This window comes from Pipistrellus hanaki (assembly GCF_964339955.1).
Source record: "Pipistrellus hanaki genome assembly, chromosome: 2".
NCBI classification, from domain to species: Eukaryota; Metazoa; Chordata; class Mammalia; order Chiroptera; family Vespertilionidae; genus Pipistrellus; species Pipistrellus hanaki.
This window is the reverse complement of record NC_140504.1, coordinates 95,133,288-95,156,337: the sequence shown is the minus strand read 5'-3', so window position 1 is coordinate 95,156,337 and position 23,050 is coordinate 95,133,288. Positions and strand designations below refer to the sequence as shown.

Below are 23,050 nucleotides of genomic sequence, written 5' to 3'. Positions count from 1 at the left end.
AGAATTTTATAAGGAAATGAGAGCCTGTTTTAATCTTTGGTTAGAAATTTCCTAAAGCAGTTGTTAAAAGTTCTGCTTGGGGCTTTTTCAAATGTGCCAATTCCTTATCTATGTTGATGTAAGAAACATTCAAACATACAGAGAGCTTTTATAAGAGTTTATTTGAGCCACATTGATGACAGTTGCTGGGAACCAAGATTTCAAATTCTTCTGAGAAAAACAGTTTTGCAGTTTCTCTCACACATTTGAAGTTATAGAGGGAAGTAAAGAAGAGTAAGTGAAGGTGGGAGAAAGCTGGGTGGAGATTAGATAACAGTATAGTTAACAAAATTATGTGCTCTGGAGGGAAGTTACACCTTCCAGGGGTATTTCAAAGTTCAAAGGTGTGTTAACCGAGATGCACAGAAACAATGAACATAACTTTCACTAAAGAATTTATATACTTGGGCATGACTACTGCTCATGACTTGCCCAGTTAGGAAATTATTATACTACAATAGAAGCCCAGTGCATGAAATTCGTGCACAGGGGTGTGTGTCCCTCAGCCCAGCCTGCACCCTCTACAATCTGGAACCCCTCAAGGGATGTCTGATTACCCGTTTACTCCCCTGCCTGCTTTCTTGATTTCCCCAACCGCTTCTGCCTGCCAGCCTGATCACCCCCTAACCACTCCCCTGCCAGCCTGATTAATGCCTAACTGCTCCCCTGCCAGTCCCATTGACCCTAACTGCCCTCCCCTGCTAGCCTGGTCACACCTAACAGCCCTCCCCTGTAGGTCTGGGTCCCCCAAACTGCCCTCCCCTGCAGGCCTGGTTCCCCCCCTCCCAACTGCCTTCCCTGAAGGCCTGGGTCCCCTAAATTGCCCTCCTCTGCAGGCCTGATTGTCCACAAACTGCCCTCCCTTTCAGACCTGGTCCCTCCCAATAGCTCTCCCCTGCTGGCCATCTTGTGGCAGCCATCTTGTGTCCACATGTGGGCAGCCATCTTGTGTATCGGTGAAAGCAGCCCATCAGCCAAGTGACATCCAGCCTGAGTGGAAGGTGACCTCTGACCAGAAACACCCCCTGCGGATCACCTTCAAGAAAACAACAGGCCTGGCTGATAAACCTGCTCCAAGGGATTCAGAAATGTCCTGCTGAATTCTTCCTTACACTAATATTTTTTTATCTTCTCTTTAATTGGAAATGTTCTGGTATCTCTGGATAATTATTATTTTTTTCTTTCTAGTAATTCTCATTTTGTCTTTTTATGAGTACCACCAGAACCCGAGGCTAGTCCTAGGAGGAGAGCTCTTCTGCCCTTGCTAGAACACAGAGGTACCATAAAATTACTGCTTCCTACACAGCAAAGGAACACGATGAAGCTAAGGCTAATTCTTTCACTGTTACTGACCTTTCTTAATCTTAACCACTCACTGGCAGCTGTTACTCTCCAGAATCGAAGAGGATTAGACCTTCTCAAAGTGAAGAAAGGGGGGCTGTGCCTGTTACTTGAGGAAGAATGCTGTTTTTATGCTAACCAGTCTGGTATTATAAGGAATGGGGCCAAGAAACTAGTTGATCGAGCTTCAAAAATAAGAGGAGTTGCCGAAACCGGTTTGGCTCAGTGGATAAAGCATAGGCCTGCGGACTGAAAGGTCCCAGGTTCAATTCCAGTCAAGGGCATGTACCTTGGTTGTGGGCACATGCCCAGTGGGGGGGGGGGTGTGTGCAGGAGGTAGCTGAGTGATGATTCTCTCTCATCAGTTTCTAACTCTCTATCCCTCTCTCTTCCTCTCTGTAAAAAATCAATAAAATATATATTTTTTTAAAAATAAGAGGAGTTATCTAAGACCTGGGCCACAGTGGGGGGCGGTGGGGGGATATAGTGTCAGAAGAATTCCTTACAAACCTCTCCAAGAGGAAGAAACAGGATGTTAACCCTTTGGACCACGACCCTTTCCAACAGGAAGTAGTAAAAGAGTTTCGACACCCCTGTTCACCATAACATCCCGTGGTTATTGTACCAGAAGGCTGAAAAGCTTGTGGGACAAAGGGGGGGGGGGGGGCAGGGGGGGGGAGGAGAAGGAAATACCCTATTTTGTAAAAACTGCTGTTTGGAATTTTCTGCTGTTTTCTTAGATAGCCTCTTATTCTAAAAATGTTTGCTTTCTAGGCTCCTTTAGCCTGCTTGTAAAATGAGGATCATAAAATTAGCTGTCTGACCTTGCAGGTCAAGACTAGGTATGCCCATAAATTTAGCTGCGTTTGTTTTCAAAGACAGCAGTGAGATAACCACTAATTGCATAGAGAGCTGGCTCCTTAATATTGAATTTGAATTCATTTTCTCTAAGTCCATCGAGCAATGAATAAAGTGAGTCTCTCCAAACTCTCCTCCTGCATTGTTTGATTGTTCTGGAACTCCGTAACAGTACCAGGAGGAGAACTCATCTGTTTCTGCTGGGACACAGAAGCACCAAAAAATTACTACTCCTCACACAGAAAGGAAACAAAGGCCTTATCGTAAATTGTTGTTATTACATCTTGTGATGCCATCTTTTGCACCTTGCTTAGAAACTCCCTACCCAAATATGCTAGATTGGGAAGTCTGTGAGAAAACTCAATCAAGCCAGATTTTTGTTAGCTATACTTATCTGCCTATGGCATGTTACAACTCTTACCACCGAATGCACGTGGGGGTGGAGGGGTTGTATTGGATGGAAAAAAAATAATAGGACATGGCACCAATGTGCAGCTAACTAATGTTTCTCCTATTTGTTTGAGCAGTACGCAGGGCCAACATCCAACAGGTCATGTCCCAGATGAACTATGCAACTCTACCACAAAGCTGAAAACACTACCTACCCCTGGTGCCCCCTTCTGGAACATTCTATGTGTGTGGGACCACTGCTTACCTCTGCCTGCTTGCAAACTGGACAGGAATGCCTTTACACTTCAGATGGCCCTACAAACCAGAAGAACTTCCTACAAACCCCTCTGAGAGGAAAAAGCAGGATGCTAACCTTTTGGTCATCATCTCTTTCCAGCAGGAAGTAGCTATGAGAGATCTTCACCCCAGTTCACCATAACATCCCGTGGTCATTGCATCACAAGGCTAAAAGAAGCTTGTGGGATGGGGGTGGAGTGGGTGGAAGGGTTTGAGGGGGGAGGGGTGCGAATGAGGAGGGAGGAACCTGGTCTTGCAAGGCCTGTCAGGCCATAAAAACTGTGAACAATGCACTGTGGGGGTGGGGGTGGGGGGTCGTTATCGCTGGCCCTAGGACAGATAATCGGATATGGAGTGGGGACCCCCAACACCTGGGGGCCTTCCTGTAAGCCCAAGAAAAAGGGCAGAACCATACCTGCAAGACAAAGACCCCAAAAGGGTATAAAAAGTGAAGCCCTTTGCGTGTTTCTACTCTGATTAGGAAATTACTCCCGGAGTCCACTAGTGTTAATAAACGGTGTTTCTCCCTTTCTCTAGGAAGTGTGCTTGGTATTTTTTTGGTCTTCTGCAACAACCTTAGGTAAAAATCCCTAAGAACTGGCAACTGATAATCAGTGTGGATGATCCAATCTGGTTCAATTTCAAAGAAGCTTCATTTGAGACTGAAATGCCCGGGACCCGTGAGGTTTACCTGAACCGAGGTAGAGGACGAGAATTTTTGATGCATCAAAAGGAGGCAAAGGTTTTAAAAGCTTGATGTAGGGCTTAATCAAACGGTTTGACTTTTGCTGAGTCCTGGAGTTGGCCTGTCAGGCCCCGAGTGCTAATGTCTGCGCTGCTCCCAGCCAGGCAAGGATGGGCATGTAGCCCTGGGGGCGCTCGCACCCCAAAACACTGCGCCCGGACCGAGGCGCTGGCCTAGGTCCCTGCAGTCTCCGCTCTCAGCAGGCGGACAGCGTGCAGAGGGGATGAGGCCTCGTCCTCGCCGATTCAGCCGGTCGGGCCAGTGGGTGCAGGAAGAGACTTCTCGGTACCAGCTCCAGGGCCGCCCAGGCGCAGCCGGCCGGCTGGGTGTCAGGCTGCTTCGGCCCAACAGCCTCCTCAGGCCGCGGCCGCCGGCCCGGCCGCTCGGTCAGGCCCCCTCAAAACCCCACGGCCTCCACTCCCAGGGGCACAATCCTCTCGGCCAGCCGGCTCCCTCCCCGGCCAAAAGCAGAAGTCTGCCCCACCCTGTCCTCAGGGGAAGACAGATCACGCACCAGGAACTCGACTCCACCAACCCGGCATTTCTCTGAGGCAGGCGGAGCAGGCGGAAACACGGAGAGGGTGTCCGCAGGAGCCTTAGCGAGCAGCGCCAGGCCCATTGGCTTACTTCCGCCTTCGGGTGCGGCCAGTGGGAGCGCGGGGCGGGACTTCCGCCTCGCCGCCTGCCGTCGTCCCCGCCGCCACTCCGGGGTCTGGGCTGCTGCGGATCCTCAGTCATGGGATCAGGTTAGCACTTCTCCCGCGGAGCCGCGGCCTGCCAGCCTATCTGTGTGGTGGGGCCAGCTTCCAGGTAAGAACCCCGCGGCCTCGGAGCGGCCGGGCGCCGGGCATGGGCCGGGAGCACACCCCTCCCCGGACTTGGAGCTGCGAGGTCTTCGCTGCTCCTCCCCAGGCTGGGCGCGGAGGAAAATAGACTTTTCGTAAAAGGTTAAAAAGAAAAAAAGCTCTGCCTTGGGAAGGCCGAGACCCCCCCACCCCTCACCCCACCTCCCGCTCGAGAATTTGTTTGTACATGAAGTTGCTGGTTTATCCGTTTGGCTCCTCACAATCTCTCGCCGAGGAACAGGAGCTTGGGAAGATGTTTGGAAGGCTTCTCCCGCCCCAACGTCCCCAGGCTGAGCTTTAGACTTTAGTTGCGGGGACTCTCTAATCTTGGAAAAAAAGAAGCTGTCATCTCCTCTCTTCCCAACCTTTTCCCTCCTCCCTTTTCACTGCCCCCAACCCCCGCCCAATGGGAGCTCAGATTGTAGGTGGGACGTGACTGTGCCTGAGACCGACTCCGTCCCTGCCTCCTAGATCAGCTGCTCGGCCCCACAGCTTATTGCTGACCCGCTGGGACTCTGCGCGGAGAGGGAGCGGCCCACACCGAGGCCAGGCGACCCCACAAGCACCCAGGCCACCAGGTAACTTTGGTGGCAGCCACTGAGTGTTCTGTCAGCTTGTGGTAAACTCCTCAATTTTGGTCTAATTTGGCAATAGTAAATTTCCAAAACTGTCGTTTTGCCCTCAGTTTCAGCACCGTGGGCAGCCACTCAAGTCCTCCTGTGTCCCCAGACCTGACCGACTGTTGTTTGTCAGCAGGAACAGTGAAAATGAAGACATTTCTTTCAACAATGATCTTTTGTTTTCCAAGGAGAACATCTGCAGTTTTGATAGAGTATAAGTCAGGTTGGGTGTGCTGCCAAAAGAGTTTAGTATGTTAACGGATTTTGTAATCAATTTAGTGCATTGACATTAACATTAGAAAGAGAGATGGAGAAATATTAGAGGACATCCTATGGAGTAAAGAGTAGGTATTTATTTCATGAAGCTTTTGTTTATTTTAAAATATGTGTATATGAAGATGTTAATGTTCTTATTAATTGAAATAATGAATTAATTGAAATAAATTGTTACATAATTAAGCCTCAATTTTTTAAAATAATTGGGTAGAACCCAGTTATTTTTGTGTCAGAAATGACAATGTGTTATTAATGTATTTTTTACTTCTGCTTTTATTTGAAGCCAACCAGCTTGATGTCTCTATGTGTAATACAATCATGTGGACAGAATCTTGGTTTGTGCAGTTTCAGTACTTGAAGAGTTTGGAGTAAATTCTCATTGATCCTTGTTTAAAGCTCATTTCTCTCAAGCATTTTGTTACTAGCATTCAATTCCCTTCCTTTGATATTTTTCTGCATCAGAGTAACATACATGTAGTAGAAGTTTTTCAGGTACTAATTTTAGCAAAGTAGGACTAAGAGTATGATAGATTTATGTCTTCGAGTTACATTGGATAGGAAGGCATTTTATGTTTTATAGTTATTGCCATAGAAAAATGAAATGAAATGGCTTGGCCAAATTTCATGGTATGCTTGCTTTATATTGGTATGATCTCAAAACAGTTGGTGTTTAAGTAAAAAGTATGATTTTGGACATTTTAAAATCTAGGAATTAATGTTTAGCAGAAGGCAAGATGAGTTTAAATTAAAATAGTATTTTGCATCATTTGACATATTACTGCCATATGGCATTGCATATGGTAGTTTCTAGTTTCACAGACAAAAAGGGAAGAAAGTTGGTAAGCATTGTTAGTTCTCTTAAAAGAGAAAACTGAATTTCCTTTAGTACAATGTGGAGGTTAATAATTATTTAAAAATTAATGTATTCTGCAAATATTTATTGAGCATATATAAAAATACAGTGTTAAGCTTTCACATTATGCAAAAGTTGATTTGGAAACAGAACATATAATTGATTTAGTCAGAGTTTACATATCATAGCATATAAATAGCAAAAACAGTAGTAATAGCTAACATTGATTGTTTACTATGGGCCAAATACAATTCTAAGCACTTTATATTATCTCATGTAATTCTCACTGCTATCAATGTGGTAGATAGTACTATTACCCCTTTTTTATATGGGGAACGAAGGCATCACAAATACATAACTTGATGAGTTTACACAGGTTGTTACTGGAGTTACTAGAATTTGCATGTAGGCATTCTGACAGTAAAGCCTTCCAACTTGTGTTGTTTTATTAAAAAATACAGAACATTATGGGGTTATTTTGCATTATTTCCTTGCTGGTTTGGATGACTATGTAAGCTCTTTTGGCCCTCAGTTTAGTCAACTTTTCCTTAAAAAATATATTAAGTTGTTAAGTTTTTGTGGGAACTAGGGTAATTTGTAAACAGTGGACAGAATATCTGTTCAGTGAATGCTATGCCTCAGTTATTTTTCTTTATTTGAGGATGTGAACATTCAAAATATTGTTAGCAGTTGGAGGAGGATGGGAGACAAAGATAGTTTCACATAAGGACACTGAACTGTCAAAAGTACAGAGGTAGGAAAGCAGAGAACATTTGCCAAAGTTGTATGTTTAAGGAACAGGCTGGTAAGGATACCTATTTACAGATTATGTAGATTCTTAATGCCAGGGTATGGATTTTGTACAAGATTCTTAGTTGAAAAGAACCCCTCTTTATGGATATTAATCTTTTTTCCCAGACACCTTTTTAAAAAATTTAATAAATCTTTATTGTTCAGATTATTACAATTGTTTCTCCTTTTCCCCCCCATAGCTCCCTTCCACCCGGTTCTCACCCCACCCTCTGCCCTTACCTCCCTATTGTCCTCATCCATACGTGTACGATTTTAATCCAATCTCTTCTTGCACCTCCCTCACCCATTTCCCCTGATAATTATTAATCCACTTCCTTTCTTTGCCCCTGATTTTTTAAAAATACATTTTATTGATTTTTTACAGAGAGGAAGGGAGAGAGATAGAGAGTTAGAAACATCAATGAGAGAGAATCATCGATCAGTTGCCTCTTGCATACCCCCTACTGGGGATGTGCCCACAACCAAGGTACATGCCCTTGACCGGAATCAAACCTGGGACCTTTCAGTCCGCAGGCTGACGCTCTATCCACTGAGCCAAACCGGTTTCGGCTGCCCCTGATTCTTTTATATTCACCAGTTAATTCTGTACATTAGATTTTTAATTCACTTGATTTTTAGATTCACTTGTTGATATATATGTATTTGTTGATCATAATTTTTATCTTTTACTTTTTTCTTCTTCCTCTTCTTAAAGAATACCTTTCAGCATTTTATATAATACTGGTTTGGTGGTGATGAACTCCTTGAGCTTTTTCTTACCTGTGAAGCTCTTTATCTGCCCTTCAATTCTGAATGATAACTTTGCTGGATACAGCCGAGACTGGTTTGGCTCAGTGGATAGAGCATCAGCCTGTGGACTGAAGGGTCCCGGGTTCGATTCCGGTCAAGGGCATGTACCTTGGTTGTGGGCACATCCCCAGTAGGGGGTGTGCAAGAGGCAGCTGATCGATGTTTATCTCTCATCGATGTTTCTAACTGTCTATCCCTCTCCCTTCCTCTCTGTAAAAAAATCAATAAAATATATTTAAAAAAAACTTTGCTGGATACAGTAATCTTGGTTGTAGGTTTTTGCTATTCACCATTTTGAATATTTCTTGCCAGTCCCTTCTGGTCTGCATAGTTTCTGTTGAGAAATCAGCTGATAATTGTATGGCTGCTCCCCTTAGGTAACTCACTGTTTCTCTCTTGCTGCTTGTAAGATTCTCTCTTTGTCTTTTGCCCTTGGCATTTAATGATGATGTGTGTTGGTGTGATCCTCTTTGGATTCCTTTTGTTTGGGGTTCTGTCTATTTCTTTCACCAGATGGGGGAAGTCTATTTCTTTCACCAGATGGGGGAAGTTTTCAGTCATTATTTCTTCAAATAGGCTTTCAGTATCTTGCTCTTTCTCTTCTTTTGGCACCCCCATAATTCTGATGTTGGTACACTTGAAGTTGTTCCAGAGGCTCCTTACACTATCTTCAATTTTTTGGATTCTCTTCTCTTCTCGCCTCTGCGGAGGAGTGTCCTTTGCCTCTTTGTATTCCAAATCTTTGACTTGATTCTTGTGTTCCTCTAGTCTGCTGTTGGGGCTCTGTATAATATTTTTTTTATTTCAGTCAGTGTATGTTTAATTTTTAGTTGGTCCTTTTTCATATTCTCGAGGGTCTCATTAAATTTATCGTCCTTTTCTAGGAAATTCTTGAAAAACCTTATAACTGTGGTTTTGAACTCTATATCCAGTCTTTTGTTCTCTATTTTTTTTTTTTTTCTTTTGAGATATTTCCTTGTTTTGGCATTTTCGCTGCTTCCCTGAGTTGGTAGGGTGGCTTTGTGTGCTAGATTTTCTACATGGCCTGGAGGGTCAGCCTCCCGTTACCTGAGGTAGACACTCTTGGTGCTCCCCTTTGTGGACTTGTGTAAAGCCTTCTTGTAGTTAAATCTTGATTGTTGTTGGTATCACTGGGAGGAACTGACCTCCTGGCCAATTGGATGTGAGTATCAGCTGTGTCTAAGCCGAGACACCATCTGTATTGGAGACGGCCTTGTAGGACCAGACTTGCAAAATTGCAACAGTCTCTTTGCTCAGCTTGGGTAGTGCGGAGTCTCAGGGCTGAGCAGACAGATTTGGCTTCCCGCACATGCCTCCAGACCTCTGCCTTACATGGATCCTCTGAGTTTCCACCTGACAGTCCAGATTCCCTCCTGTAAGAGCGTGGGTGCCCCAGGGGCTCACCCAGAACTGGGTTTCAGTGCAGTTCGAACTGGGATTCAGTGCAGTGAAGACCTTCCGACTCTTGCTATGGAAAGCCTGCGGCAATCTCCACAGTCAGACCTATGCGTACACGCACCTCCAGAACCCTGCCTGCTGCGGCTCCCCCAAGTCTCTGAGTCTCTGTGTGCCTTTTTCTACAGTCCAGACTCCACCTGTACGAACCTGGGTCCACGGGATTTCGGCCAGAGCTGGGGTTCAATGTAGTCGGAACTGGCGTTTAGTGCAGTCGGGGGCTTCCTTTCCCCTCCTGCCAGCCAGGCACTCGGCTGCCCTTCCTCTCTGCGCACGCGTCTCCCTACCTCAGCGCTTTGTGGCTCCTCTGATCCGTGAGCTTTCCTCTTTCCTTCTAATTGTAGAATTTCCACTCAGCTAGCTTTTCTGTGGTTTTGGATGATGTCCATTCTATCTTTTAGTCGTTGTTTTGAAATTGTTTTGCAAGGCAGCCGTTTAGGTGCTAACCTAGGCTGCCATCTTGGTTTCCCGGACACCTTTCTAAATGTGATTTGGGTTTTGCTCATCCGATCCTCTCACACTATACACTAATTTGGATCTGGATTAGGTAGGGGAGAGACTGGGCACAGGACATCCCTTTTGCTGGAACAAACTGCAGCAGAGGCAGCATATAATAGAGTTAGCAGTTGTAGCAAGTGCTTCCTGATTCTGTGCCTTCTACATTATGGCAAAGATAATAGCTTCTTGACATCTCAGTTCTTCAGTGCAGTTTGGGGAGTTAGTTTCTGGAAGTTTAGCCTGGGTCCATTTCTTCTACTTTCCCAAAAACTCTTTCCTTGGGGGATAGGGTGTATACTATCTTAATCAGGTGATAATAAAAGTACTATACCAGATTGTACTTAATTTTGTAGAGTACTTTGAAGGAACAATGTCATTCTTATGTGTGTCTCCCAATTTCCCTTTCCAATGGAATGATTTAGATGTATTTAATAATTAGCAAATGTAGGTACTAATGGGGAGAAGGAAGGTGTGTTAAGATGGGGGCCAGATCTTAAAGATAAAGGGATCAGTTAAATGTAGCAAGTTATTAAGGACCTGTACCCTCTCACTAGATTGGAGGTAGGGAAAAAGAAAAGGGTGCTATGAATTGCATTGCCTAGCTTACCTATGAGGTTGAAATGGAAGTAGAGTTATATTGTAGTTGAAAACATAAACATTAAGGATGACTTTGCATAAATAACTTGACCTTTGCTCATTTCCTTATTTATAAAATGAGGTAGTTGAAATTTTCTAGTTAAAAAAAATCTCCTTTTAGACTGGTGCAGCCACTGTGGAGGACAGTATGGGGTTTCCTCAAAAAACTGAAAATGTAACTCCCATTTAACCCAGTGATCCCACTTTTAGGACTATATCCCAAGAAACTAGGAACACCAATCAGAAAGGATATATGCACCCTTATGTTCATAGTAGTACAATTTACAATAGTTAAGATTTGGAAACAGCCTGTCCATTGCAGATGACTGGATTAGAAAACAGTGGTATATCTACACAATGGAATACTATGCTGCTGTAAAACAGAAGGAATACCTACCATTTGCAACAGCATGGGTGGACCTGGAGAGCATTATTTTAAGCGAAATAAGTCAGTCAGTGAAAGAAGCATTGATCAGACCGTCAAACCTCAGAGGGAAGGTAGGGGAGGGTGAGGGTGATGGGGAGAGGTCAACCAAAGGACTTGTGTGCATGTAGATAGGCCTAACCAATGGACACAGACACTATGGGAGTGAGGGCACGAGCAGGGCGGGGGTGGGGGGAAGGCAATAGGGGGATAAGACATATATGTAATACCTTAAAGAAAAAAAATCACATTGAAAATCTGCTTTTAGGATTTCTTACAGTCTCTATTGCAGAAATGTGTTACTTTATTATGTAGATAAAATAGAGCTTATCGTGAGCTTTCACTGAATAATAATAGAAACTAAATTTATACTCTTTTTAACAAATCGATGTTTAAAAAAAGATGCCTACAAAATTAATGTTATCTATTTGATGTTATTTACTAGTAAGACCACATTGTAATTTCAAAAAAAGCAAATTATAGCCTAGTGTATAGTTTTCCCTTTTGCATTATGTAAAAAAAGCAATATTTTATATACTAATAATGTATCTTTTTAAAATTTTTATCTTTATTGTTAAAAGTATTACAGATGTTAACACCTTTTATCTTTTCTCATTGACTCCCTCCACCACACACCCACCATTCCCAGTCCTCAAGCCTTAGCACACTATTGTCTGTGTCCATGGGCTATGCATATAAGTTCCCTGGTTAACCTCCGCCCTCCTCTCCTTCCCACTTCTCTCTGATATTGGTCAGCCCGTTCCATGCTTCTGTCTCTGGATCCATATTTTCATACTTTAATTTTACAGCAACATTCGATTATTGTGTTAGATGCTGAGTAGATACTTAGATTGAAAGGCTTTGGTTTCTAACTTCAAGGAGTTTAAGGAATAATGGAAGTGGTGAACAATTAAATTAGTTTAAATTGGCACAATGGCTAGGAAGAGAAAAAGTTCATATGGTCAGAGACAAAAGAAGAAATAGCAAGAGATAAAGCTATTGTAGCATCATAGGCAGAGCCAGTTTATGAAGAACTTTCTGTGCTAAATCACTATTTAGTTTTGAGCTTTATTCTGAAAGTTATTTTATCTGTTAAGAAATTTTATGCAAAGAGTAACATGATCAGGCATTTTTATATCTACCTTTATATTTCTCTTAAGGAAAGGGACCATGAGGAAGATACTTATGTTATTTCTAGTAATTTCAATATTGTAGTCCTACTTGAGGAAATCAGTCTTTTAACTGTGAAATGAAATTTGAGGAACAATGTCAATTTTGTGATTTTTAGAGTATGAGTAACCTTGAAAAATTTAGACATTAAAACATTGCATCCCAGTCAGTGTGGTTCAGTGGTTGAGTGTTAGGCCATGAACCAGGAAGTTATGGCTCGATTCCTGGTCAGGGTACATACCCAGGTTGTGGGCTTGTTCACCAGTAGGGGGCATGCAGAAGGCAGTCAATAATTCTCTTTTATCATGTTTCTATCTCTTACTCCCTGTCCCCCTCTGAAATCAATAAAAATATATTTAAAAAAAACAAGTTCCCTTCCCCCTCCCCACAAAAAAATAAATGAAACAAAACAAAAATAAACAAAACATTTCATTGTTGTTGGTTGGAGTGTATTCCATACTCCAGAAAGGTTGCAAGTTTGATCCTGAGTCGGGGTGCATACAATAGGCAACTGATTATTTTCTCTCAAATTGCTATTTCTCTCTGTGTGTGTCCTTCCTTTCTCTCTCAAATCAATAAACATATCCTTGGGTGAGAATTAAAAAAAAAATCAAGAAAAAACCCCACAAACATTTCAATGTTCATAGCCATAAATTGAAAAGACAGCTGAAATTTTGGGATATTCTGCTCATTGAAATAAAAGATATGCTCTCGCCGAAACTGGTTTGGCTCAGTGGATAGAGCGTTGGCCTGCAGACTGAAAGGTCCCAGGTTCGATTCTGGTCAAGGGCATGTACATTGGTTGCGGGCACATCTCTGGTGGGGGTTGTGCAGGAGGCAACAGGGCGATGTTTCTCTCTCATCGATGTTTCTAGCTTTCTATCCCTTTCCCTTCCTCTGTAAAAAATCAATAAAATATATATTAAAAAAAAAGATATGCTCTCGTTAACTACAAGAATTTGATTTATAATCATTTCTAAGGTGCTAGAAATTTGTTGAATTTTAATTGATTGAATGTGACTCTGGTTCAGGCTCAATTTTTAATGATCTTGCTATCCAGTTACACTTTATAGAGGGAATGAATTTCCAGGGGGAAATAACCTTACTTTGTGATTGGTGAATAATTTTAAGTATTTCAGGTCATGAAAGAGAATTGGAGTTGAATTTCTATTTTGCTTAGTTATAAAATTCAAATGTTGAAGAGTGCTTTATTTGCCAGTAATTAATGGTACTTGTAATTTATATGTTTGACCTTCAGAACAGAACTGTGATTGTGATTTATACATTTGTCAACATGTATCATAAAAATTAATTGCTTTAAAATTTTCATGAGGTGAAATGAATGTAATATAAAATTAATGATTTTTAAAATTAGCATTTAAGTGGCATTTAGTTCATTCACAGTGTTGTACAACCACTATCTAGTTCCAAAACATTTTTATCACTCCAAACAAAACCCTATCCCCATTAAGCAGTTACTCTCCATTTCCTGCTGCCCCCAGTCCTGGCAACCACCAGTTTGCTTTCTAGTACTATGAATTTCATGGACATCTCATATTGATTCTGGAAATCTCATATAAATGGATTATATATGACCTTCTGTATTTGCTGCTTCCACTAGCATATTCTTTTTGAAGGTCTTCCATATTGCTGCAAGCCACATTGTCTATATCAGTACTTCTTTGCTTTTTACAGCTAAGCCATTATTATTGTATGGTATATACTAACTTCATCTACTTATCTGCTGATGGACATTTTATTTATTTATTTATTTATTTATTTATTTAATATTTTATTGATTTTTTACAGAGAAGAAGAGAAAGGGATAGAGCACATGTGTCAAACACAAGGTCCGCGGGCCAAATCCAGCCCGCCAGGCCTTGCAATGTGGCCCGCACCGCGCTGTCATCACTGCACTCCGCTGTCAGTTTATGACATTGTCAGTTTATGACTGTTCAGTAAACCATTCGGCCCGCAATTTAGGCTGGATTTTAGATTTTGGCCCCTTCTCTGATTGAGTTCGACACCCCTAGGATAGAGAGTTAGAAACATCGATTAGCTACCTCCTGCACACCCCCTACTGGGGATGTGCCCGCAACCAAGGTACATGCCCTTGACTGGAATTGAACCCCGGACCCTTTGGTCCGCAGGCCGACGCTCTATCCACTGAGCCAAACCGGTTTTGGCTGTTGATGGACATTTTAATTCTTTCTACCCTTTGAACATTGTCAATATTGTTGCTGTGAACATTCATGTATAAGAATTCATCTGAATGCCTATTTTTATTTCTTTGGCGTAAATACTAGGAGTGCAATTGCTTGGTCATATGGTAATCCTCTATTTAGCTTTTTAAAAAAGTTAAATTTTTTATTGTTTAAAGTATTACACAAGTCTCCTTTTCCCTCTATTGACCTCTTCCTGGCCACCCCCATCACCCAGCACATACCCCTTACTGTTTATGTTCATTTGTTATGATCATATGCATGCATACAGGTCCTTTGGTTGATCTCTTACCCCCTCATCCCCTGCCTCTCCTCATAGGTTGGACAGTCTGTTCGATGCTTCTGTCTCTGGTTCTATTTTTGTTCATCAGTACTAGTATATGTTGTTCATTATATTCCACAAGTAAGTGAGATCATGTTATATTTATCTTTCTCTGACTGGCTTATTTTACTTAGCATAATGCTCTCCAGTTCTATTCATGTTGTTGCAAATGGTAATAATTCCTTCTTTTTTACAGCAGCATAGTATTCCATTGTGTAGATGTACAACAGTTCCATCGATTTGCATTTCTCTGATGATTAGTGACTTTGAGCAAGTTTTCATATGTCCCTTGGCCTTTTGTCTTCTTTTGAAAAGTGTCTATATAGACCACTTGCCCATTTCTTGATTGGGTTGTTTATCTTCTTTTTGTTAAGTTGTATGAGTTCTCTGTAAGTGTTGGAGATTAAACCCTTATCGTTGATATCATTGGCAAATATGTTCTCCCATTCAGTAGGCTCTCTTGTTTTATTGATGGTTTCCTTTGCTGTGCAAAAGTTTTTTATTTTGATATAGTCCCATTTGTTTATTATCTCTTTTGTTTTCATCGACCTGGGAGCAGTATCAGTGAAGAAGTTCCTTCGGCATATGTCTGAGATTTTGCTGCTTATGGATTCCTCTAATATTTTTATGGTATCCCGTCTTATGTTTAAGTTCTTTATGCATTTTGAGTTTATTTTTGTGTATGGTGTAAGTTGGTGATCTAGTTTCATTTTTTTTTTTTGTTTTTTTTTTGCATGTATCTGCCCAATTTTTCCACCACCATTTATTGAAGAGACTATTTTGACTCCATTGTATGTTCATGCCTCCTTTGTCTCTGCCGCAGTGATGCAGCTTCTGCTGCCACAGCTTCTGCAGCTGCTGCCTCCGCTACGGGGACCCAGACACCCCACGTTATCCCCAGCAAAATCCAACCTTTCTGTGGAATCCGCGTGTCCACACCGATCGGGGTCCCACAGCTGCTCAGTGGTCTCCACAGATGTGGTTTTTTCAGGTCTCAGATAAGATCCCCAGTTGCAGCTCTGATGTGTTTGTGAGAGGCAATACTACAAGTGTTTACCTATGCCGTCATTTTCCCCTTTCAGTCTGTTTGAATTCTTTATCAGGTAAATTATTTATCTCAATTTCCTTGTTGTTGTTTGTCTCTCCCCCCCTCCCTCCCCCCCTCGGGCAGGGGGTGGGGACTTTTTTTTGTTCCTTGATTTGAGAAAATTTCTGTTTCCCTTTCTATAGTTATTTAGTATATGAGTTAGACTAATATCTCTCTCTTGAAGATGTGGCCCTGTGTGGAAGTGGCTTCTCTATGCTGGGTAGTTTTGTCAGGCTAGTTAGAGTTGAGCAGATGCCTATGGTGTCTGGTGTGCTAGTCTATTAAGCTGGAGTAGCCCTGAATGGGGAGGCCAGGTGCATATATAGTAGTACCCTGTTGATCTTGCTTGCTGTCTTTGTTTGGAGTTGAAATCAACTTGGTAGAAGTTTATGGGAATGCTTGCAGTTAGGACAGAGCATCTGGATAAAGTTCTCATCAACCCAATGGAGGTGAGTAGAGCAGTATGTAATGACTCTCACTGGTCTTAAACTCCAGGGAATTCCTGCAGCTCTTATGGTTCCCCAGCCTTTTTTTTTTATAATCTCCCTCTTGTTTACTTTACAGCAAGTAGTCTTATGTAAAAGCAACCTCTGTGTAGGCTGGGTAGTTTTGGCAGGTCAGTTGGAGCCTGGCAGTTGCTTATAGGACCTGGGGCACTGGCTGGCTAGGCTGGTTGGGATGAGGGCAGGGAGGCCAGGTGCTTGTGGTAATATCTTGTTGATTCTTCGTGTTCCCTGTGCTTGGAGTACCTGGGGCAGTATGGCTGGGTATGGGCTGTGGTATGTTTTAAGCAGGCCAAAATACTCAAGTTGTGCTTCTGCTTACCCTGTGGTAATGTGTGTGTGTGTGTGTGTGTGTGTGTGTGTGTGTGTGTGTGTATGGGGGGGGGTATAAACTGTGGTGCTCAATAGCACCTCCAATCTGGAGAGTTACCATAGTTCATGGAGAGATTACACAGTTCACCAGCCTTCTCTATTCAGTCTCTCTCTGCCCTCCTTGTTGAGAAGTTTTTCATTCATACTTCACTTGTCTCACAAGAGTAATTGTTCTCTATGTATTCATGTATGTTTCAATATGCTCAGGATGTGGGCAGCTCAGCATTCTCCTATGTTGTCACCATCTTGGATTCCCATTCACCTTCTTGATTAAGTGATCCCAGGATATTTTATTGTTTAGGATATCTTTATAAATTACATTGTTTTTTAAACTTTAGTTTTAGACTGTTCATTGCTGGTGTATAGAAACAACTGATTTTGTGTATAACATCGATATTTAAGTCATTTATTTTCTTCCTTACATATGTGAGCTGGATTATATAGGTGAATAAGAAAGTGGAAAGTGAAGCACTAAAGAATTTTGATCTCTAATGTATGATTATCCTTAATATGAGTAGTATGGAATGTCCTTATAGCATGGCATTGGATGAATATTTAATTAAATTGTTGTGTTCCTGACTGGTATTATGTTACATATACTTTGCCATATATATATATGTGTGTGTGTGTGTGTGTGTGTGTGTGTGTGTGTGTGTGTCTAAGCGACTGGCCGAGTGGCCAGTAGCTATGATGGGTACTGACCACCAGGTGGCAGATGCTCAATGCAAGAGCTGCTGAGCTGCAGTCACTTGGCAACAGCAGTTCTTGGGTGACACACCCAAAACCAGAGAGGAGGGAGTTCGATTCTGGGGTGCATCACCTGCGAACTGTTTTCTTGCAATCTGGAATGCCTCGGGGATGTTGGAGAGCTGGAGCTGGTTTCAGCCTGATCCCTGCTGGCCAAGCTGAGGGACCTCACTGGTGCATGAATCAGTGCACCGGGCCTCTAGTTATAAAAAAAGATAGAACACTATTTTCTTTAAGCTTGAGAAAGGTTTGAATATAATAATTCATTTAAAAGTTATTATTGCCCAGCCAGTGTGGCTCTGTGGTTGAGCTTCAATCACAGGATAGGGCACATGCCTGGGATGCGGGCTCGATCCACAGCAGGGGGTGTGCAGGAGGCAGCTAATCAATGGTTCTCTCTTATCATTAATGTTTCTAGCTCTCCCTTTCCTTTCCTCTCTGAAATCAATACAAATATATTATAAAATTACTATTATTATTATTTGTGACTTAAATTCTGATGTTATAGAGAAAGTTTTAGGCATAAACCATGTTTAATATAAAATTTTGTTTAGAGAGCCAAAACCAGTTTGGCTCAGTGATAGAGCATCGGTCTGTGGACTGAAAGGTCCCTGGTTCGATTCTGGTCAGGGGCATGTATGTTGGTTGCGGGCACATCCCCAGTATGGGGTGTGCAAGAGGCAGCTGGTTGATGTTTCTCTCTCATTGATGTTTCTAGCTCTCTATCTCTCTCCCTTCCTCTCTGTAAAAAATCAATAAAATATATTTTTTAAAAAAAATTTTGTTTAGAGATCTATGAATAATAAAAATAAGATTGGACCATTTTTAACAACATGGATGTATCTTGAGAACATTATGCTAAGTGAAATAAGTCAGAAAAAGCTAAGAACCATATGATTTCACTCATATGTGGGAGATAAAACTGAAATTTGTGAACACAAACAGCAGTGTGGTGGTTGCCAGATGGATTCTAATATAGGTTGACAAGAGAAGATTTGACTTTGGGTGGTGGGCACATGGTGCAATATACAGATCTTGTAACATAGAAACCCACACCTGAAACCTATATGATCATGTTGACCAATGTCACTCCAATAAAATTTTTAAAATAAAGATTGGAATAGAAGCTGACTTGAGTGTATAAATTATCATAAATATACTTTATTTTTCCTTTCTTAGTTCTCCTTGAAAGAAGTTTTAAAATATTTAAAATTTTATTATGAATTAGACATGATTAATTTCAACATCACAGGTAACTAAAGAAATGCCAATTTATATAATGATTAGATGGTCTGGAAAGGTTGGCATTTCATGACACATTGTATTTGACTCTTGACTCCACTATTTTAGAGGTGTCATTAGGCAAGTTATTTAAAAAGTGAGAGTGACAGAGTTGTAAAGTTCAGCATAGGGAATATAGTCAATAATCTATCTCTATATATAAAGAACCAGGGTTGTAACATCCACAATGACCGGAGGCTCGACCAAACGCCAGACTACCTACGCAGCAGGTGAGTGGCTGAACTGCTGACCTCTCAGAGAGAGAAAGAGAGAGAGGCAGAGCTGATCAGCAGTGGCAAGGGCTGCTGGCAAGGCCCAGATAGAGAAGCAGGATGATCAGACCCTGCTTCTCTCTTCCAGAGGTCAGCAGTTCAGCCTGTTGGCTAGCAGTCTGGACCGAATGCCAGGCTGTGTGTGCAGATGGTGAACGGGCTAAACTGCTAACCTCTGGGAGAGAGAGGAGGGGTTGATCAGCTGTGGCAGAGGCTGCTGGCAAGGCAGGGACAGAGAAGCAAGATGATTAGACCCTGCTTCTCTCTCCCGGTCTCGCCAGCAGCCAAGCCTCTCTCTCTCTCTCCCAGAGGTCAGCAGTTCAGCCTGCTCGCCAGTAGCCTGGGGTGGCTGCTCATTAACCCTGCCTCTATGATCAGGCCTGGAGATCCTGACTGGCATAGAAACTGACCAATCAGAACCAAATCTGGATGAATTGCGAGGAGCCAATGGCTGCCTAGGAAATGAGGCTTTTGACACTGACTGGAATAGAAACTGACCAAAAAGAACCAAATCTGGGTGAACTGTGATGGCAGAACCTAAGGTGGTGGTTGAGGAGGGATTTTAAGGGCAATAGCTGTTTGGTGTAAGGTGTAAGAAAGCAATTCAATTTTTTAATGACTTCTTTGGCAGTATAGTGACATGGCTAGCTATCAGTCCAGATATAGGGATTATGTGTTTTTGTCTGCCAAGAGCATTTTCTGCTGAAAAAGGTTCCCTCCCCCATTTAAGCAATCCTATCCTATATAACCCATGTATATCAATCAAAGGGTAATATGCTAATTACACTGTGTCGACCGGCCATCTTCCAGATGTCCGACTTCCTTCTGTACAAAGCCATGGTGGTGGGTGTTGAGGCAGAGGCAGTTAGGGGCTATCAGGCCAGCAGGGAGGGCAGTTCAGGGTGAGATCAGGCCAGCAGGGGAGGGAATTTAGGGGCAATCAGGCAGGCAGGTAGAGAGGTTAGGGGTGATCCAGGCAGGCAGGGGTCAAGGTAGGGGCAATCAAGCCTGCAGGCAGAGAGGTTAGGGGCGATCAGGCAGGCAGACAGAGGGGTTAGGGGCGATTAGGCAGTCAGGTAGGTGAGTCGTTAGAAGCCAGATGTCCGGATTGCAAGAGGGATGTCCAACTGCCTACGGGGTCCCAGATTGGAGAGGGTGCAGGCCAGGCTGAGGAACCCACCCCCATGCACGAATTTTTTGTACTGAGCCTCTAGTGTGTGTGTGTGTGTGTGTGTGTGTGTGTGTGTGTGTGTGTGTGTGTATACATATACATACACACACACACACACACACACACACACACACACACACACACACACATATATATATATATATATATATATATATATATATATATATATATATATAATATGCAAATAGACCAAATGGTGGAACAACCAAACAACCAAACAACTGGTCGCTATGATGTGCACTGACCACCAGGGTCGCGTGTGGAACATGGCGGACATTGGCTATGGTGGTATGGTGGAGTATGTGAGTAGGGGTACCAGACCAAGGCGTGGTGCTGGTCGGTGTAATTGGGGCTAGTCTCTAGTGGTTGCTCAAAATTCTTTGCCCCCGTGCTCCACAGTTCCACTGTGCAACCACAGCTAGTCTGGAGCCACTGCTAGCAACTGCTGCTGATACTGGTCCCAAGTGCTTTGTGCTGTCAGTGGGTGTGAGCTGGGCTGGCACTGTCAGTGCATGGGAGCAGCAGCGGCTGGAGTGGGGCTGCTGGCAGATAGGGGACCGACGGCCACGGCAGGAAGGGCCGGGTGGGGGCATGGAGCATGATCTGAGACCCTCCCCTGTGTCCACCGCAGCCTCGTGGCACACATCCCTTAAAAGGTGCATGAATTACTGCACTGGACCCCTAGTGTTGTAATAACTATGTATAGTGGCAGGTGATACTAGACTTATTAGGGGGTTCAATTATTAATAAATTATAAAAATATCTAACCACTCTGCTCTATATCTGAAATTCATAATACAATAAAACCTTGAGATAACAGATTAATTCAGGTAAGAGACTATCCATTAAAGCTGAAATTGTTATATAATAAAGTAGGTTTTCTGAATGTGTATGTAAAAAAATTGACAAGTTAGTTTACCTGTTTTTACTTATGCAGACATGTTTGTGTAATTAAAATTAAGTATCTATGAAAAGTTTAATTTCACAGAAATGTTTTCTGTAGGTATTACTGTGATTTTAAATTTATACCGAATAGGTTGAGTAAATGCATGCATCCACCATTCACCTTGAGTAAACAAATGCACATGGCCTGCACATATTAAAACTGCTGCAGCAAGTCATGCCACATGGCGACAGAACCAGTTGCTGTGCATGATGCATTATGTTGTGTGATCACATGCTAGTCATTCTCCAAACATTTAATACTGATGACTCTGGGAGTTAAATATGTAGACTATAGTTGTAGGTATGTAATATTTATATCGGCGAAATTACTACAGTGTTTCTTTCCAATGTATGGCTTACTTGCTAAAATTTTTTTTAAAGTAATGGTGAACCTGGCTGGTTTGGCTCAATGGTTGAGCATCGACCTATGAACCAGGAGATCATGATTCAATTCCCAGTCAGGACACATGCCCAGGTTGCAGGCTCCACCTGCAATGTGGGGCTTATCAATGATTCTCGTCATTTATGTTTCCATCTCTGTTCCTCTCCCTTTATCTCTGAAATCAATAAAAATATATTTAAAAAATAGTGAATTAATAACAAAAATTAATTTAATTAGAAGCAAAATATTGATAGGGTGATATGGCCTAGAAATTTTGTCCTTTAAATCCTAAGTACATTAAATAGAGGTCTGCAAAATCGAGGAGGAAGAAGAGGGGGAGGAGAAAGGGGAGGGAGAGGAGGAAAGATAAAAAAAATATGAACAGTAAAATGGTAATACATATCTATCAACAATTGAATCTAAAAATCAAAATAAATGAACAAGAAATCTAATGAACAAAATACACTGATGAATAAAATAGAATCAGAGGCATGGAAACATGGAACAGATTGATGAATCTCAGAAGCAAGGGAGTGTGGGGTGGAAATAGAATAACCAAAGTCTTATATGCTTATTAGAGGCCTGGTGCACGAAATTTGTGCACTGGGGGTGTGTCCCTCAGCCCAGCCTGCATTCTCTTCAATCTGGGACTCTTGGAGGATGTCCAACTTCTGGTTTAGGCCCGATCCCGGCAGTTGGACATCCCTCTCACAATCCGGGACTGCTGGCTCCCAACCACTCACCTGCCTACCAGCCTGATCACCCCCTAACCACTCTCTTGCCAGCCCGATCAACGCCTGTCTGCTCCCCTGCTTGCCCGATTGCCCCCAACTGCCCTTCCTTGCCATCCTGGTCTCCTTACTGCCTTCCCCTGCTGGCCTGATCACACCCACAAATAACCTCCCCTGCTGGCCATCTTGTGGTGGCCATCTTTGACCACTTAGGGGTGGTCATCTTTGATCACATGGGGGCAGCCATCTTGTGTGAGGGTGTTAGGGTCAATTTGCATATTACCTTTTTATTATATAGGATTATTATATAGGATATGCATTATCAATGGACACAGACAGTAGAATGGTGAAGGTCTGGGGTGGGTTAGGAACCGGGTACATGGAGGAAAAAAGAGGGGACATCTGTAATACTCTCAATAAAGGTTGTTTTTTTTTTTTTTTTAAATACATTTTTGTTTATTTCAGAGAGGGAAAGGAGAGGGAGAGAGTGATAGAAATATCAATGATGAGAGAGAATCAATAATAAAGATTTTTTAAAAATTAAAGAAAAATAAAGATAAATGATATTTCAGAGAGACTACGAGTGCTTTTTCAGATTCTGCACATTAATACACACTAATGGCCATATATTCACTTTCTTTTTCCTACTGTTAAATGAGAGAATCACTGTTTTATTTAAGTACTGTTAAAAACAGGAAGATTACTGTGTCAGTTATCAGTATATTTCTGCTCCAAATTTTCTCTTCAATAGATGCTCTTCAATAATGGACTGTATTCTTAAGCATTTTTTCCTTTACAAAGAGCATAATATTAATTATGAATTAAGCTTTATCAGGTGTTGGAGGGGACTAAGTTCTAGAGAAAACTTACTGGGGGAAGTGTTTTTTTTCTTTTTTTCTTAGGTCATGTGAGCTGTGATTTTCA

The 23,050-nt window shown here is 42.3% G+C and overlaps 2 protein-coding genes across 9 annotated transcripts in view; one reads left to right on the top strand and one right to left on the bottom strand.

Annotated features, from left to right (window-relative positions):
* ANKUB1 (ankyrin repeat and ubiquitin domain containing 1) overlaps positions 1–4,281 on the bottom strand; it is a gene marked incomplete at its 3' end in the record, with an annotated part of 68,050 nt that extends 63,769 nt beyond the window's left edge. The window contains exon 1 of the mRNA XM_084875946.1: positions 4,185–4,281. Coding sequence (XP_084732072.1) covers positions 4,185–4,212 — 28 coding nt within the window. The 5' untranslated portion in view covers positions 4,213–4,281. The remainder of the gene's footprint in view (positions 1–4,184) is intronic.
* The window catches only part of RNF13 (ring finger protein 13), a 142,928-nt gene continuing 123,120 nt past the window's right edge, over positions 3,243–23,050 (top strand). The window contains exons 1-2 of one of the 8 annotated variants that reach the window (XM_084875962.1): positions 4,326–4,480; positions 4,987–5,093. The gene's annotated coding sequence lies outside the window, so the exon portion shown is untranslated. Of the gene's footprint in view, positions 4,481–4,986; positions 5,094–23,050 lie in introns of all 8 variants that reach the window. The other 7 variants (XM_084875965.1, XM_084875964.1, XM_084875967.1 and 4 more) reach the window with 7 other exon arrangements.